At 37.3% G+C, this 19782-nt stretch overlaps 1 protein-coding gene across 4 annotated transcripts in view; it reads right to left on the reverse strand.

Moving 5' to 3' along the window:
* RSBN1L (round spermatid basic protein 1 like) overlaps positions 1-19782 on the reverse strand; it is a 71329-nt gene that overhangs the window by 40430 nt on the left and 11117 nt on the right. For all 4 annotated transcript variants that reach the window (XR_014816055.1, XM_084977423.1, XM_021102552.2 and 1 more), the window contains exon 2: positions 3326-3442. Coding sequence is in view for 3 of the 4 variants with exons in the window: in XM_084977423.1 (XP_084833549.1) it covers positions 3326-3442 (117 nt within the window). In the remaining variant the exon portion in view is untranslated. The remainder of the gene's footprint in view (positions 1-3325; positions 3443-19782) is intronic.

The following is a 19782-nucleotide window of genomic DNA, read 5'->3' on the forward strand; positions in this document are numbered from 1 at the left end:
TTGTCTAAGTAATCTGGACCCTCAAAAAATATAAAAGTATAAGGCTACAGGAGAACCTCCCCCACAAAGGTTCAGACATGCACATAGTGAGCCTGAGAGAGAGAGAAAGATACATACAGCAGACATATGCACATATAGCCAAAGACAGAATCAGACACAGAGAGAGATACAGACACACACACAGCCAGAAGAAAGAGACACTCAAGAGACAAAAAAAAAAACATACAGAGATACAAAAACAGCATACACTGTTAATGACAAATTATTTTTAAAAATCTGTAAAAATCACAAATTCACTGGAACAATTTCCACTACTAACTTCAATATGTTAGTGTTAACAGAGAAAAAAATAAAAATTGCCCTGAAATAATGGATCTGATTTCATATCTAATATGGGAATTAACATCTGTAATTCTATTATCATACACAGAACCAAAGCAGTAATTAGCTTAGCTATGTTTAACCTTTGGTCTTTGGGGAACAACTTTTTTTGCACAGCAATATTTTCGCCCTTTCTGTTGTGAATTAGCTACCTGTGACCTTTAGTACACTACCAATCATTTTGAACATTGGCTTCTTTTAATCCCCTTTCCCCCTGCTCACTACCAAGCTTCTCTGATATGCTATAATGATAAAATTTATTCTGAAAAATATTACAGTCATAAACAACTATGTTCTTACAACTTATCAATAAACAACGTAAAAATGTCTGGAACATAATAGTATGCTCAGAAAAATTAGTTAGTAGACATTAGCTATATAAGGATGAGCTAAATAAGCTTATGTTTCAAATATATTTGCTTCTTTAAGCTGTTTCTAATAAAGCAAACTCCTATTTTATTGGTGAAAAACATTTATAAGATTTCTGCATTATAATTAAGCATTTATTTATAATCACACTCTATGCAGTTTTAATGAAAACTTGGAGGAAATGAGATTGGTGTGGAGTAAGAGTTAGCATCTATTTTAGATATTCAAGTGCCATCACCAAACAATCAACGTCTGTGTGTACCATAACCTGCAACATTACCATTTTCAGACGGAGAAAATTATAGGGAGAGAATAGAAATTGGAAGCTATAAAGGAAAAGGGGGCATAAAGCAGTATATGATAGAATCCTTACTGCCCCTACTTAATTGATACTCTTGTTGCTCTAGGACAAGAGTAACAAAGGATGCCTTTCCCTGACCCTCAGCTCACGTGGGAAATGGCCACACAGGCAGAACAAATTGTTTTTGCCGGACAAGAAGAGCTAACACTTACTCAGTGCTTACAATGGCACAGGCACCTTTTCCCAAATTAATCATGTTTTTATTCATTTTATTATCTATATACTACCCACTGAGGAAAGGAGATTTGTTGTTTTTTAATCACAAGAGTTAATCTTTCATACACGTTTACAAGAAAGATTCATATCTACTTGATGAATGTCTTTGGTCCAGGCACAGTACTTGGCACTTCCCCCATACTTTATCTCATTTAATCTTCACAATTCTGCAAGGCAGTAATTCAGTTTACCTCAGTTCAAAATATCTCTTAAATTTTTTCATTTACCTCAAAGTCAAGATGACTACTGAATATTAATAGAAAATCTCCATTTATTTAGGCTATTTAAAATTTTGCTTGCATATGTTATTTTTAGATTCACCTATTTCACATTAATAGTATGTCAGCAATCTAGCATTCAACCAAGTGACTGGAATTTTATCACTGTGCATTCGAATGAATAAGTAAATGAATAGGTGACTAAACCAATAAACAAAAACAAGTATTTGAGTTCCCGTCATGGCTCAGCAGAAACAACTCTGACTAACTAACATCCATGAGGATGCAGATTTGATCTCTGGCCTCGATCCCTGGCCTCACTCAGTAGGTTAAGGATCTGGCATTGAGCAGCTGTGGTGTAGGTCGCAGACATGGCTCAGATCTGGCATTGCTGTAGCTGTGGTGCAGGCCAGCAGCTACAGCTCCAATTCGATCCCTAGCCTGGGAACTTCCATATGCCACAGGTGCGGCCCTAAAAAAAAAATAAAATAAAATAAACCCACAAAACTTAAAGCTCTGTCATGTTTCTTCAAGGTCAAAAGAATTTTATAGAGAATAAAGTCTGACAAGTAGAAAATAGGGCTTAAAGTGCCATCGAAGACCATCTGGAAACATGAGAATGAAACGAAATAGTGTATTCTAATACTCTGTTTACCTTAAATAATATAAACTAAACAGTTATTTCATTGCACTTGCAGTGCTACGGCCTTTCCTTTCTTATGTAGCTATAAAGGTTTATCAACACATGAATTCAATACTAAATTAATCAAAGTCTACATGCTACAGGTTCTAATTCACAAGTTAACTTGTTGGATCAGCTAACAAATTTGCTAGCTATCTAGAAATCAAATGCCACCAACTCTTCTTATCTTTACCTTGCTGAGTGCATTTAAAACTGTTCTTTTATCACAAATTCTCTCTGGAAAAATTCAGATTTACTGATAAGATTTGTATTGTTACCTTACCATCTACTCCCATGTATAAACAAGTGAAAGCGGTTATAACAATAGAGAAAAAAACAAGAAACAAGGAGAATATTCTTAAGCATGCAAGAAACATGCAGTAAAACAGTACACCTTCTTTATTTATAGCTCAGAATAAAATGCTCCCTCTAAACTACAGACAATGTTATAGTGATTTTCATTAAATATTTGAGATCACTTCCTCCATCATGCCTATCATGCTAAAAACTGCTTTAGCCTTCTATTACTATCTAAATATGTATAAATACTAGTAATGCAAACACAAAAATTACACAAACTATTTTATTTTATTTTATTTCATTATTATTATTTTTTTGTCTTTTTGCCATTTCTTGGGCCGCTCCCGTGGCATATGGAGATTCCCAGGCTAGGGGTCTAATCGGAGCTGTAGCCCCCAGCCTACACCAGAGACACAGCAACGCGGGATCTGAGCCACATCTGCAACCTACACCACAGCTCACGGCAACGCCGGATCCTTAACCCACTGAGCAAAGCCAGGGATCGAACCCGCAAGCTCATGGTTCCTAGTCGGATTCACTAAGCCCTGAGCCACAACGGGAACTATTTTAAAATAATTTAAGGAACCTAATAATTATGTTCACTACTTTTTAACAGCTCACTAAATACACTAAAGACATATACTATACAGATTAGAAAAACTCATTATTATATTTACATTTCATATTTTAACCACAAACGATTACTCTCAGCAAAATTCAGCACCAACATAATCTTATTTTAATCACTAAGCATACTGAACAATATAGTACAACCAAAATCACTAAATACAAACTTACTTTTCAGCAAAATCTTAACTTCTCCATTTTCTTTCTTGATCTCATTCATTACTTTATGCTTCTTTTTTTCTCTCTCCTTTTCTTTATCTCTCTCCTTAATTTTGTCTTTGATTTTATCTGAAAATTCAAAATATTGACAATAATTTTATAATTTTTTTTCATGAACTACAGTGCAATTTCAAAAATTACAATATACCAAGAAAGTCGGAATGAAAAATAAACACATTCTTTTTTCTTTCCCTAAGATTTTAGGAAATATTTCTAAATTTCCTTTCACATATTAAACATGGAATACATAACACACACATCACAAACTGTCAAAATTTATCACTACACATTCCACTCTAAAGATTATCATTCATTTACTTCATGTCCACCACAATATTAGACTAACTTCAAATCACTTAAAATAACTGGCTAACTTGAATTGAGAGAATAAACTACAGTATAGAAACTCTACTTTTAAAGTTGGGCATATCCAGAGTTACCACTGGAAAAATGCAGTCTCAGTTTCCTAATATGTAAAATGATGGCCGTTACCTTTTTCATAGGTTATTACGAGGACTAAATGAAGAAAGATATAAAATGATTACCAAGAGCCTGATTTTATATACATATATATAAAATTAGATATTAGTTCCCTTAGCCTTGTACTTTTTAAAAAAAATATGACTAACCTGGCTAGCTGGTGATGCTATTATATTAAAAGGTATAGGAACTCTAAGAATCATTGATCTGCATTTAAAAAATTCAAACTTCATGTTTATATAAAATTATTTGGTATCCAATTAATGGTTATTTGTTCAATCAAGCTCCTATGCACCCAGCAAAAGCTAAGATGTAGAGGAGAATTTTAAAATCGTGATGTAGTCCTTGTCCTCAAAATCTTACTAATGATTACAAAGCCATGATTGGAGCACACGAAAAATGCAAAATATCCTGTAATGTAACACCCCAAATTATAATAATATATATGCATACTGTAAATTTATTAAAATCTCTTTTTTTTTTTCATAAATACTACCCTGAATTCAGGTCCTAGTCACCTAGTGATTTAGATTACTGTCTAGATCAGCACTGTCAAAGAAGAAGATAATGCTAATTACCACATATGTAAACTTAAATTTTCTAGTAGTCACATTAAAAACAAAAGGAAACCAGTAAAACTAATTTTAGTAATATACTTTATTTTAGTCAAAATATCTAAAATATCATTTCAACATGAAACCAATGCTAAAATTTTTTATTGTTGTTGTTTATTTTTGCTTTTTTTGGGGCAAGCCCACGGCATATGGAGGGTTCCAGGCTAGGGGTCTAATCGGAGCCACAGCTGCCAGCCTACGCCACAGTCACAGCAATGCCAGATCCAAGCCGTGTTTGTGACCTACACACCACAGCTCACAGCAACACTGGATCCTCAACCCACTGAGTGAAGCCAGGGATTGAACCTGCAACCGCATGGTTCCTAGTCTGATTCAATTCTGCTGCGCCACTACGGAACTCCCCAATGCTAAAAAATTATTGAGATGTTTTACATTACTTTTTTTCATAGTAAGATTTCAAAGTCCAGTCTATACTTATGGCACATCTCAATTCAAAGGAGTTCAACTGGAGTTCCTGTCGTGGGGCAGTGGAAACGAATCCGACTAGGACCCATGAGGTTGTGGGTTCGGTATCTGGCCTCACTCAGTGGGTTGAGGATCCAGTGTTGCCGTGGGCTGTGGTGTAGGTCACAGACACGGCTTGGATCTGGTGTTGCTGTGACTGTGGCGTAGGCTGGCAGCTGTGGCTCCGATTAGACCCCTAGCCTGGGAACCTCCATATGCTGCAGGTTCAGCCCTAAAAACTTTAACTGTTCAATAGCCACAAGAGCCTAGGGGCTGCCATAGTGAACAATGTTCTAGATTACTTAAATTCTTTCTTTTTTTTAACGACCATACCCTTGGCATATGGCATTTGCCGGGCCAGGGATTGAATCCCAGCTACAGCTACTTCAACTCACTATGCCAGCTGGGGATCAAAACCATGCTTCCACAGTGACCTGATCTGATGCACTTGGATTCCTAACCCACTGCACCACAGCAGGAACTCTTTAAACAGTTAATTCTTAAAAAAATTAAATCCATGTATTTAATAAACATTTTTAAACCTACACTCATTAATTAAAAAAATACAAATTCAAGTAAGATATGTCTACCTATTAAACTGACAGAGTGCTTTTTTTCAAGTGATCTTACTCAAAGCAGATGAGCTAATGTTCAAGCAAACCAAAAGATGGACTCATTGACTTAATAAACATACAATGCTGAATAAAATAAAAGGGTTAGGGATACAGAGGTGAATAAGCTAGATATGGTCTTCATCTCTTCATATATAATTTACTCTAAAATTCTAGAATATATTAACGCTATTCTCATACTTCAGGTTAGTACACTACTCTTATTCTGTGATGTTTTAAAATCCTTAAAATCATGTTATAAGCTATCCTTCAGTCATAAAATGTCAGTCCAAATAGCCGGAGCTTAGACACATACACAAGTTAGTATTTCCTAAGTAAACACACTTTTTTTTTTTTTTTTTGGCTACACCTGTAGCATGTGGAAGTTCCCACACAAGGGATCAAACATGTCATAGCAGTGACCCACACCACATCAGCGACAACACCAGATCCTTAACCTGCTGAGCCACCATGGAACTCCCATTAAATGACCCAGTTATATATCATTTAAAATCACAACCAGAGAAAATAGTCATCAGAGAGTTCCCATCCTGGCTCAGTGGAAATGAATCTGACCAGTATCCATGAGGATGCAGGTTTGATCCCTGACCTCACTCAGTGACTTAAGGATCTGGTGTTGCCGTGAGCTGTGGTATGGGTTGAAGATGCAGCTCAGTTCCTGCAGTGCTGTGGCTTATGGCACAGGGTAGCAGCTGCAGCTCCGATTCAACCCTGGGAACTTCCATATGCTGCAGGTGCGGCCTTGAGGAAAAAGAAAGAAAGAAAGAAAATAAGTCATCTGAAATGTCTCTGCATTTCTATCTCTAGTAAATCATCCCTATTATTATTAACCTAAAAGGATTATTTCACTAAATATTATAACTCTTCAAAGTTTATTATAGTAAAATATAAAGAAAAAAGCATGTAAGTAGATACCTCCATTTTAACAAAAATGAACAGCACCCCAAAACCCCTCTGTGTTTTCAATCTTTATGCAGCACTCCTGAGGATAACCATGATCCTGACTTCTAACCAAATAGATTAAAATAATCAGAGAGGAGTTCCCGTCGTGGCGCAGTGGTTAACGAAAGCGACTAGGAACCATGAGGTTGCGGGTTCGATCCCTGCCCTTGCTCAGTGGGTTAACGATCCGGCGTTGCCGTGAGCTGTGGTGTAGGTTGCAGATGCGGCTCAGATCCTGCGTTGCTGTGGCTCTGGCGTAGGCCGGTGGCCACAGCTCCAATTCGACCCCTAGCCTGGGAAGCTCTATATGCCGCGGGAGCGGCCCAAAGAAATAGCAAAAAGACAAAAAAAAAAAAAAAAAAAAAAAAAAAAAAACCAGAGAATTTTAATGGAATATAAAGAATATGATATGCTATAAACCTACAACAGTCACAAAATATTTTTCAAAATAAAATTAAAACTAGTTTTCCAGGAAATAAAACTATAATACAGTACGACCCAATTTTTTTTATTTTTATTTCCTTTATAGGGGCACACTCACGCAATATGGAGGTTCCCAGGCTAGGGGTCCAATTGGAGCTACAGCTGCGGGCCTACACCACAGCCACAGCAACACCAGATCCAAGCTGCGTCTGCGACCTACACCACAGCCCACGGCAACGGCAACGCCGGATCCTGAGTGAGGCCAGGGATCGAACCCGCAACCTCATGGTTCCTAGTCGGATTTGTTTCTGTTGCACCACAATGGGAACACCAGTGTGACCCAATTTTTATAGATTTTATATATTTATTTATAGACTTTATTTTCTTAGAGCAGTTTTAGGTTCACAGCAAAATAAGAGAAGGTGCCAGAGATTTGTCATATATACCTGCCTTAACACATTATATATATATATATATTTTTTTTTTTTTTGTCTTTTTGCCTTTTCTAGGGCCACTCTCTCAGCATATGGAGGTTCCCAGGCTAGGGGTCTAATCAGAGCTGTAGCCACCCGCCTACGCCAGAGACACAGCAACGCAGGATCTGAGCCGCGTCTTCGACCTACACCACAGCTCACCGCAACACCGGATCGTTAACCCACTGAGCAAGGGCAGGGATCGAACCCGCAACTTCATGGTTCCTAGTCGGATCCGTTAACTACTGTGCCATGTCAGGAACTCCACACATTATAATTTTTTAAAAAATTTACAATATACACACATTCAGAAAACAGACTAAAAGATAATAGTACAAATTATTAAAAGCCTTGACCCCCGCAAAAGCCATTATTTTTAAATGGCAAAAAGTTTCTAAGTTTTGTCAATAGAAGTATATTGGCTTTCTAATACAGGAAAAGGAGGCTTGAAATATGCCTTAAGTAGGATATTAAAAGTTCAAGCAAAAATAAGCTGAAGCTGTTAGGGTCATTATATAAAAAACATCTACAGAATCAAATACAATGGCAGAGCCAAGACAATAATAGTGACTGACAAGGTAACTGCAGTTACCTCCTAAAAATCTTTAAAGCAAAGGAAGCAAAAACAAATTAGCTCTATATACAAAGTGGAAAAGTATTTCTGTGGCACAACTGCCGTCCCAACATATACACCTGCCTCAGTCTTTCGACCTACCTTTCACCCTTCCTAGAATTTTTGGCTTCTTGGCAGAGCACATTCTTTTTCAAAATCTAATTTTAAATTCCTCCTTAAATTTTCTGTAATCGTGTTACAGATAATATAAAGATGCTATGTTACATGTTTACATGTTATAGCTATGAGAAAGTGGGAAGCCTTTAAGCTCTGAATACCTAGGTTCATGCTTAAGTTCTGCAAAACCTTGCTAACAAACTTTCAGATCTCCAGTTTCAACTTTAAAATGGAGTTTTATGTAAAGATTAAATAGGAAATATAAACAAAAACCTTTGTGGCTTGGCAGGTTATGAACACAACTAGTATCCATGTGGATGTGGGTTTGATCCCTGGCCTCACTCAGTGGGTTAAGGATCCAGTGTTGCTGTGAGCTGTGGTGTAGGTCACAGACGTGCTTCCGATCTGGCGTTGCTGTGGCACAGGCCAGCAGCAGCAGTCCTGATTTGACTCTTAGCCTCCATATGCTGCAGGTATGGTCTTAAAAAGCAAATAAATACACAAAAAATTTTAAAGCCCATCAAATCCAATGTATTCTCAGCCCTTTCTCCTTGGTCCTTACTGCAACAGACATTGTTGACCTCCTCACCAAAATTCTCCCTAAGTTTCACTGAAACTGCACTACCCTATCTGACTACTCAATCATTCACAATCTATCATCTAAAACCTGCACACTCCCCTAGGATCTATCCTAGGCATGTTTCTCTTGTATTTTTTCTGTATTTCTTCTAAAAGCACAATCCTAAGATTTAAACTATAACTTTAGGCAACCCAACTCAACCCTTCTACCCAACTCAACCCTTCTACCAAGCTCCACACCTTCATCTCCATAAGAAATATATTTAAAACCAAAATTAACATCTTTCTCATATAAAAAAAGTTCATGCTCTCCTTTAGTCTCTATTTATTAACGGCACAATATCCTCCAACATTCACATTTTTAAAATTCTCAAAAACTTTTAAAATACTTTTCTTCTGTTTTCCCCTCACATTAAGTCACTTGCTCAGTTTAGTTTATTTTTCCATTAAAATATGTCTATCTTCCTTTCCCTTTCCATAACTACCACCATCACTGATTCATTAACTTTTGAAAGGAGATCTTCCTACTTAGTGTTTCTCTTCACTAATCCAATAAACACAGTGACCAAAAAATATTCTGTGCAAGTATAGCTTATCATGTCACTTTCTTCTGCTTTAAGCAAACAAACCCTACCCAAAAGAGAAAATTCCTATAGTATGCCATTCAAGAATCTTTATAGTCAAGACTCATTTTATCTTTTAATAATTTCATCTACTACTCAACCATATGTGTATATATATACAAGATTCCAGATTGATTCATTGTTACTCAAATGTCTTACTCCAATATTTTTGCTAATACTATTTAGCTAGAATGTCTCTGCCTATCAAAATTCTATACATCCTGCAAAATCTAGCTGAAATTCACCTTTCATTAAGCACTCCTAGAGCACTACAACTAAAAATGATCATTGCTTCTGTCTCTTATGATTTGAATTCTGATTGTGTAGCTGCTTCATCTGCTCTACTGGATTATAAAATCTTGTAGTTATCATATCTTATGCATCTTTGTTATCTTCTACAGAATCTAAAATAGTGTTTTGAGAAATTTCCATTGTGGCTCAGCAGGCCATAACCAGACTAGGATGCAGGTTCAATCCCTGGCCTCGCTCAGTAGGTTAAGGATTCGGTATTGCCGTGAGCTGTGGTGTAGATCACAGACGCGGCTCCAATCTGGCATTGCTGCAGCTGTGGTGTAGGCTGGCAGCTATAGCTCCAATTCAACCCCTAGCCTTCAAATCTCCATATGCTGTAGTCATGGCCCTGAAAAGCAAAAAAAATAAAAATAAAAAAATAAAAAATTTTAAAAATAAAATAGTGTTTTGCATACAAATGATGTTCAATAGAGTGAAGTTTCCAGGGGCAAAAGGAAAAAACGGTTAAACAAAAACAAATTACTAATGACAAGCATCTAAAAGGTCAGCAGTCACAGAAGACCAAAAAAAAGGGGTCAATATGCATAAAATGTGGAAACGATGAGTACCATATGGAGTGATGCCCACACTGCAGCTAATTTTCTTTCCAATTAAATTACAAATACTCTAATAGCAAGAAATATAAAGTTTTCTTCTTTGTATCTCCCCTACAGTGCCAAGCATACGCAGTCAGTAAACGCTTGCTGAATCCACTTAAGAAAGACAGAAGTAGAGGACAAATTAGAGAAATCATGATATAAGAAAGTACATAAATTCTTTTATAAGACTCTAGAAATAAAGAGGATACATGGTGGAGATACAACAAGAGAAGAGTAACATAATAGTGGAGTGGGCCAGTTGTCAGAAAAGTTTCCAAAGAATTTGTTTTTTCATACAAACAACCTAGAGAGCTCACCTACTATCCTCATTTTACAGAGGAAAAAAATTAGTGCCCAGATCATTTAAAAGATCTTCCCAGGAATAGATACTAAGTGGCAGAACTAGGACAACTCCTAGCCAGGTCCCCTTGTTTCTAGTTAAAACTTCTTATACCATACATTAGGAAAGAAAACCAATAAACACAAAGAGAATTATTTGAATCACAAATGTTTTACGGTATTTAAAGTAAGAGATAGTTTCTATCTTATGACCTACACATATAAGCACTACTTCTAGTTCTTCCACGCCACGTCTTCCCCAGTTGTATGACAGGGGAAGGAATAATATATAAACAGGCCACAAAAACTTGGGAGGAAAAGAAGAAAACCCTTCTTTCCTAATTAAGGGTTGGCTAAGATCTGACAGGCATGAAGCAGATGGTACTTAAAACACCTGATTTCTCTAGAGTTACTTACCCGTCCATGCTGAGGGAAACTGCTGAAATCAGGGTGAACTGTCCTTATGGACCTAACTGTAAAAAGTGATACATTAAGAACCCTGAGATTTGAAAGACTTGTGCAGACCCAATCTACTGAGAATACAAAGACCTGCGAAATGCTCAACTGAGGAAGAATTGTGGAGCTTCGGCTGCTTGAACTTCCTATAATCATCAGGGGCTATACTAACTGATCTCTGAAGACTCCTAGTATTCCTTGATTCTGTTTCTTTCTTTCTTTTATAAAGGAGGAATTTTTAGTACAATGACTCAGACAGTAACATTTTATGTTTTGTGGAATAATGCAAAAAAGTTTCTGCCTGAAAGTACTATGAGGAAGTTCAAACTGTACAATTCTTACCTCTCTTACCATTCAGGAATAGGCAGGTTGCTTTAGCTAACATACTGGAGACACAAAGGAAAAAAGAAAAAACAGAATGTTGAAAATGGAACAGTTTAAGACAGCTGGGAATTAAGAAACTTTAAATGTACTGTAATACAGTAGTCTCCACTTATCCTGGGTCGTTATGTTCCAAAATCCCAGGTGGATGCCTGAAATCAAAAATAGTATTGAACCTTATAGATATCATGTTTTTCTTAGACATATATACATACCTATAATAAAGTTTAATTTATACACTAAACACAGCAAGAGAACATTTGAATTGCCAGAATCACTACTCTTGTGCTTTGGGGCCATTATTAGGTAAAATAAGGGTTACTTGAGCACAAGCACTGTGATGCTGCAACAGTAGATCTGGTAACTGAGATGGCTGCTAAGTGACTAATAGACAGGTAAGTGTATGCAGTGGACAAAGGCATGATTCATTACCTCAGAGGGATGGAGCAGGATGGTGTAAGATTCTATCATGCTACTCAGAACGGTGCACAGTTTAAAATTTATGAATTATTTATTTCTGAAATTTCCCATTTAATCGTTTCAAACAGTGGCTGAGCATAAGGAAACGAAAATGCAGAATATAAGATCCTGGATAGGGTGGTCTACTATATAGTGGAAATAGCTCAGGATTTGCAGTTAGACATATTTTAAGTTCAAATTTCAGCTCTACCACTAATACAAAACAAGCTACTCAACTGTGTTGTGCCCCAGCACTCTTATCTGTCAAAGATAAACAGCATCTTTTAGATTTTTTTTTTTACAAGAATTTGGAATTTCTACTGTGGCGCAGCAGGTTAAGGATCTGGCATTGTATCTAAGATGCCATGGGTTCGATCCACAGCCAGACTCAGTGGGTTAAAGTTCCAGCATTGCCACAGCTATGGCTGTGGCACAGGTCACAGCTATACAGGTTGCAACTGCAGCATAGAGTTCCTGGCCTGGGAATGCTACATGCCACACGTGTGGCCAAAAAAGGGGAAAAAAAAGAATTAAAGGCAACATATCCATTATCTTCAACTCTACGCCCAGTATTTTAAAGGCATTTAATACATGTAGCTATTGTTATTAAATACAAATAGTAGAATTTTATTAGGAAAGCATCTAATAAAATGCGGAGTTGCAAAATAGTACAGCAATAGTAGTTCCAAGAACACCAAAAGAAAAGTAATAGGTATATATGTATTTATTTTTGTTTTCCTATCAAATGCCAAGCCAGGAATAAGACGGAAAAGTAATTTGGGCTCCCTCTCCCACCGTAACTCAGGTTTTCCCTATTGACCTAGAAGGAAAAATTTACTTCTAAAGCTGAAGTACAATTACTTCTTTTTTCCTTTTTTTTTTTTTTTTTCTTTTTAGGGCTGTACCGCAGCATTTGGAAGTTCCCAGGCTAGGGATCAAATCGGAGCTACAGCCACCAGCCACAGCTGCAGCAATGCAGGAGCTGAGCGTCTTCTGCAACCTACACCACAGCTCACTGCAATGCCGAATCACTGACCCAATGAGCAAGGCCAGGGATTGAACCCACATCCTCATGGATACTAGTTAGATTCGTTTCCACTACACCACAATGGGAACTCGCTAATCACTGAATCTTATACTGCAGCTGTCGTATAAAGTGTGACATACAAAACCTGGGTCATTCTAGACCTCTTAGTCAACATTACACAGTTACATTATTTAATTAGAAATATACTCTATAATCCAAATAGTAAACCATACAGTTCTTTCTGGTTAATATAAGAACATAATGTGAGAACAACTGCTCTTGTTATATACTCCTAATTATAGTTTTCATACAACCAATTAAGATTCTAAATTTTTATTTGTTTTTTTTTTGTTTGTTTGTTTGTTTGTTTTTTTTGTCGTTTGTCTTTTGTTGTTGTTGTTGTTATTGCTATTTCTTGGGCCGCTCCCGCAGCATATGGAGGTTCCCAGGCTAGGGGGTCCAATCAGAGCTGTAGCCACCGGCCTACGCCAGAGCCACAGCAACGCGGGATCCGAGCCGCATCTGCAACCTACACCACAGCTCACGGCAACGCCGGATCATTAACCCACTGAGCAAGGGCAGGGACCGAACCCGCAACCTCATGGTTCCTAGTCGGATTCGTTAACCACTGCGCCACGATGGGAACTCCAAGGTTCTAAATTTTTAAAAGTTAGGTATTTAGCTAATACTACTAGATAACTCTCCCATAGGTGCTTTATCTATTTCAGTTCAATGCAGAATATGCTCTAAATAAAATTTTACCAAACAAATAGAACTATTAAGGCCCTAATAAGTGTACAAGGAGGAACTGTTTCAGACTTCCAAAGATAGGTTAGAAGAAGCCTTGCCATTTCCACCCAGATATCTTGCAATCCTGAACTGTCGTGTAAGAAATCCTACTACCCTGAAGAGGAGATCATGTGAAATGGCGCTGAGACAACAGGAGAGAGGGGGACCCAGCAAAGCACCTCCTCATCCCTGACAGGGCAACAGGTACATGAGTAAGGTCATTTTGGATCCCAGACAAGACTAGGCACCAAATGAACACCACTAAGCAACTCTAGTTGGCCCCACATGAAGCAAAATTATCAGACACAATAAAATGGTTATTGTTTTAAGCCACCAAGTTTTAGGTTAGTATTTATTTAGTATTACTAAGTATTTATGGAGTTCCCGTCATGGCTCAGTGGTTAATGAATCCAACTAGGAACCAGGAGGTTGCAGGTTCGACCCCGGCCTTGCTCAGTGGGTTAGGATCTGGCATTGCCGTGAGCTGTGGTGTAGGTCACAGATGAGGCTCGGATCCCGCGTTGCTGTGGCTCTGGTGTAGGCCGGCGGCTACAGCTCTGATTGGACCCCTAGCCTGGGAACCTCCATATGCTGCGGGAGCAGCCCTAGAAAAGTCAACAAGACCAAAAAAAAAAAAAAAAAAGAAGAGAAAAAAAAAAAGTATTTATTATTAAGTACATGCAAAAAAACCCAAAAGCTTTCTTATATACCAGTAATAATCTGGAAAAAAAACTCCCCAAAATAAAACTCATAATCTATCAATAAATTTTATGAAGATATAAAAGAATAAAACAGGTTAAGACATACATGTATCTTTTAAGTAAAAAGATAATTCTGCAACAATTACAGTTTGTCATTAATTTAATCAGTATAGTTAGTTACTATCTCCCTGGGATGGGAAGGAGGGGGTACTTTACAAAATAATTCTCAAGTTACTCAAAAAGGAAAAATAAGAGTAAAGAAACCTTGATACCAATCTCACATACTAAAATTTTCAGAATGCACCATAGACCAAAGAGTATCTAAAAGAAAACAGAAGAGAAAACCTGTACGACCTTGAATTAGGCCAACTCCCTTAGTTAAGACACAAAAACCATCAACTACATAAAAGAAATAAATTATAAAATGGACCTCATCAATATTTCAATTTTTTGTGTGAAAAAGTGTGAAGGACAATATTAAGAAAATAAAAAGCCACAGAACTGGAGAATACATTTGCCAAAATATGTATCTCATTAGAAACTTGTTCACAGAATATAAAGAGAACTTTCACAATTTAATAACAAAAAACACCCAATAATAGTTTAAACAGACACTGCACCAAAAAAAGAGGTAGCGATGGAAAATACAAAAAGATGTTCAACATCATTAGTCACTAGGGAATTGCAAGTTAAAAGCACAATAAAATATTACTACGGGAGTTCCCGTTGTGGCACGGTAGTTAACGAATCCGACTAGGAACCATGAGGTTGTGGGTTCGCTCCCTGCCCTTGCTCAGTGGGTTAAGTATCTGGTGTTGCCGAGAGCTGTGGTGTAGGTCGCAGATGCGGCACGGATCCTGCGTGGCTGTGGCTGTGGTGTAGGCCAGTGGCTACAGCTCCGATTCGACCCCTAGCCTGGGAACCTCCATATGCCGCAGAAGCGGCCCAAGAAAGGGCAAAAAAAAGACAAAAAAAAAAAAAAAAAAAATATTACTACGTATCCATTAAGATGGCTAAAATTTAGCAAACTGACAGTAGCAAAGAGCTAGTGGGAATGAAAAATGGTACAGCCACTTTAGAAAAGTGAGTTTCTTATGACATTAAACATGCATTTAGCATAAAATGCAACAATTCTACTTCTAGGTATTACTTAAGAGAAATGACCTCAAGATTTGTACATGGAGTTCCCATCCTGGGATAGAGGAAATGAATCTGACTAGGAACCATGAGGTGGCTGTACCCCTAGCCTGGGAACCTCCATATGCCAAGGGTGCAGCCATAAAAAGCAGAAAACAAAAAACAAACAAACAAAAAAACCACCAAAAAGTTAAGAGAGTTCACTTACATGACATTCTGGAAAAGTCAAAACTATTGGGACTTTTATAAAACAGATACTAGCTCAGTGGTTAACGAATCCGACTAGGAACCAGGAGGTTGCGGGTTCGATCCCTGGACTTGCTCAGTGGATTAAGGATCCGGCATTGCTGTGGTGTAGGTCACCTTGGATCCCACGTTGCTGTGTCTCTGGTGTAGGCTGGCAGCCGCAGCTCCAATTCGACCCCTAGCCTGGGAGCTTCCATATGCTGCGGGAGTGACCCTAGAAAAAAGACAAAAAGACAAAACAAAAAAAAAAACAAAACAGAAAAAAAACAGATCACCCCAGACTGGAAGTAGTAAGAGATCACTGAGTAGCAAGAGGGAACTTTTTGACTTTAGTGGTTTACGATAAAAGCTCCCATGCCACATCTGTGTGGAAAGGAGAAACTATTCAATAAATGGTATTAAAAACCAATTATTAAAACAAAATTAATTATAATTCCTAATTTTATGTCTAAATAAATTCCAAATAGAACAAATATTTCATTTACAATATTTTTACAGACTTTGTAAACAAGCTCAGATTAAAAATACAAAATACTCTTTGTAAAATGTAGTAAAAAAGTTTATTTTTGAGATTAGAATATATAAAATAGCAATTCTGAAAACTCAGGATTGGTCAAACACACTTAAAATAGTATTATACCCATGGTTCATTTTCTTTCTAGATCTCATGTCATTAATACCTGCCTCCTGTGCTTACTTGACAATTTGCCCATTGTCTGTGAGCTGCTGGTTAACTTCTCATCCCATTATCCCTTTCTGCTGTTTTCATGTTGGAAGTACCTGCTAAAATTCTCCTAATCAACAATCAGACATCTCTTCTGAGCAGGCAAAAAGGACTACAATGTAGTACAACTCATTTATTTCCCAAAGTTATCGAGTACCTAGAGAATGAAGGTCTAACTGGAAACAATCACAGCCACAGATTCCAGAGAGTTTACAGCCTAAAGAAGACAACTAAACATGATTAAAATGAAGTTCAGCAAGTCAGGATAGAAGTGCAAAGTGATCTGAGAAAAGACAGCAAGGAGACTTAATCTAGTCCAGGGAGTAGCAAAGGCCTTCCTTTCAAGTTGAGTCCTAAAAAATAAGCAAGCTTGGTGTAGTAGAAATGTGAAACTGGGGATGGAAGGATAATGGATGGAGAAAGTTCTAAACAAGCACTGAGGAGAAGCTGAATAGCTAAACAAGGCTATGATCATCTAGAATCTCAGAGGATATTTTAAGGAATTTGAACATTATCTCCTAAACAGAATATGATCAAACAAGCACTTAGATTTCAAGCACATACTTAGGCTGTAGAATGAAGATTGCATTGAAAGATCCTATGTGAAGTAGAGAGCCCAATAAAGAAGTAGTTACACAGTAACTTTAGGCCAGAGAGAATCAGGCTAGAGAGAATTAGCCTTGAACAGAAAAAAGGAAAGCCAGGTAGCTGTGGGAGTTAACTGGTAATTGAGTGGTTAGGTGTTGCAACTTGGTCTGGGAACTAAGATACCACAATAAGCTGCTGTGCTCCATAACCAAAAACAAATAAATTAAAAATTTTAAAAGTAGATAGATATAAAAGGCAGTTGTTAGGAGAAGTAAAAAGATTTGGCTACAGTCTTCGTAAAGGTAAAGTACAGAATCCAGTTTTCGAGCTTGAGTACTGAGGTAAGGAACATACATACATAGCAAGACAAATTAAGCAAGGAAGATGAGTTTTGAACATATTACTCTTACAGTTCTATAGAACATCTAATAGTGGTTATGTCAAAGAGGCAATTAAATACAAAGATCTAAAACTCTGGACTAAGCTAAGATTTGAGGATTGCTAATAACAGACAACAGAAAACTAACAGGGTAACAAAGCCAGGAAGATTACTGTCCAAAGGCCTCAATTACACCAAATGCTAAAATAGCATCAGGAGAGATATGGAAAATGGGAAAGGAGGCCAAAGAGAGAAGGACAAAGAGAATATAAATTGTTAAACTGTTGACCAGGGTAAAGGAAAACAGACCATGCATAATCACGGGGTTTTTAGAGACCTTTTAAAGGCTGTAAACAGAAAGTTCCCGTCGTGTCCCAGCAGAAACAAATCTGACCAGTAACCAGGAGGATCCAGACTTGATCACTGGCCTTGCTCAGTGGATTAAGGATCAGGCGTTGCCATGAGTCCGGAGTTGCTGTGGCTGTGGCATAAGCCTGCAGCTACAGCTCCAATTTGACCCCTAGCCTAGGAATTCTATATGCCGCAGGTGTAGCCCTAAAAAGCAATAAATAAATAAATAAATAAATAAAAGCTGTAAACAGCTGAAGGATCTGAGATTTGCTCCTCATAGAAAAAGCCCTCCACACACACGCTAATAACTAAACAGAATCTCCTACACACAACACATTTTAAAACACTACCCATGGACTTACCACTAATTTGAGTTGCATCTGATAACAGAACTCTAATAAGCTACTTGCCTGCATCTGAAATTCAAATCCATCTTTTTGAACCAGTTCTCCTACAGGCCTACCCACATTCAGAATATATATAGACGCTTATTCTCTCCATCTGAAACCATAACATAACATATAAATTCGTCTTTCTTGCTATATATTTGAAAACCATGATGCCGTATCATATCTTCTCTCTAGAAATCTTTTCCTTTTCATGGCCAGGAGTACCGATTGTTTTGTCACTAATATCACTTCATTTTTCTATTGCAGTAGTTTCTAATACCCAATCTATAATTTTTTCAGCCAATGTATCCTATACAATACTACCAAATTAATATTCCTAAAATACCAATTTGAATACACTATCACTGAAAAACTGCATTGCTGTTGCCCATGAAATGAAGTCTGAATTCTTTCTTTTTTACACGTTTTAATTAAAGTGTAGTTGATTTACAATGCCGTGCCAATTTCTGTTGCACAGCAAAATGACTCGGTCATATATATACACATACATTCCTTTTCTTATATTATCTTCCATCATGGTCTATCCCAAAAGACTGGATATAGTTCCCTGTGCTATACAGTAGAATGAAGTCTGAATTCTTTATCCTGAGCAATAGAAGGCAGATTGTGCTAGACTTTCAAATGCCATGCAGTCTTATCTCCCAACTTTGCACAAAACCATCAATCCCAGCCAAATGGTTCTTTTCACAGAGCACTGAACATGCCATGCATACTCCTGTCTCTACAATTCTGGCCACACCATCCCTCCTAACAAGCCTATCTCTACCATCTCCATTTGTATAAGTCCTAATTTTCCATCAAAGCCCAGTTCATTTATTTGGCAAACTATCTCACAATGCATGGTGCAATTCTGGCTGAAGGAAATTTAAACACACTAACACAGTTTTGCACAGAGCACTGAAGTCAAACTGTCTAAAGATTTGAAACCTAAACTTACTACTTATTTTATATCCTTCAGCAAGTTACTTAAATTATTCTGAGCTTCTATAAAACACTTACAAAAGGCTAATATCTAAACTTTCCAGAACCTGTGAAAATTCAATAAAAGTCCATATAAAGTGCTGAGTAAAGTACTATAAATGTTAACCCTTACTGTTAGTGTTGTTATTGTTTCTGTCCTCAAGAAGCTTATATTCTAACTCAAATTGCACCTAAGTACTCAATGCACAGTTTGCAGCCCATCTCAAAAAAGCCTGAAACAAGAAGGTGTTACTATATATAGCACAGGGAACTATATGGAATCTCCTGGGATAGACCATGATGGGAAAGAATATTAAAAAAGAATGTACATATAAGTACATCACGTTGCTGTACAGCCAAAATTGGCACCACAACTATACTTTAGAACAGAACTTACTGATTCTGGTATTTTCATTATCCTCAAAGGAGAAAACTAAAAAACGGTGACTATTTATTCCCCTAAAATATAAAGTTCATCAGTGATTCAGCCAGAAAATAAACCCATGGCATCTACATTCCAGAATATCATTCTACATGTCAAACTCTGAAAGTAGCTCCCAATTAACTCATAAAGAAGATGTATATACCCTTCCCATAAATAAGCTAACAAG

This window comes from Sus scrofa, chromosome 9, assembly GCF_054392235.1.
Source record: "Sus scrofa isolate SSC_HxYL_T2T_F1_AM1 chromosome 9, Sscrofa_HxYL_maternal_Yorkshire_Landrace_v2.0, whole genome shotgun sequence".
NCBI classification, from domain to species: Eukaryota; Metazoa; Chordata; class Mammalia; order Artiodactyla; family Suidae; genus Sus; species Sus scrofa.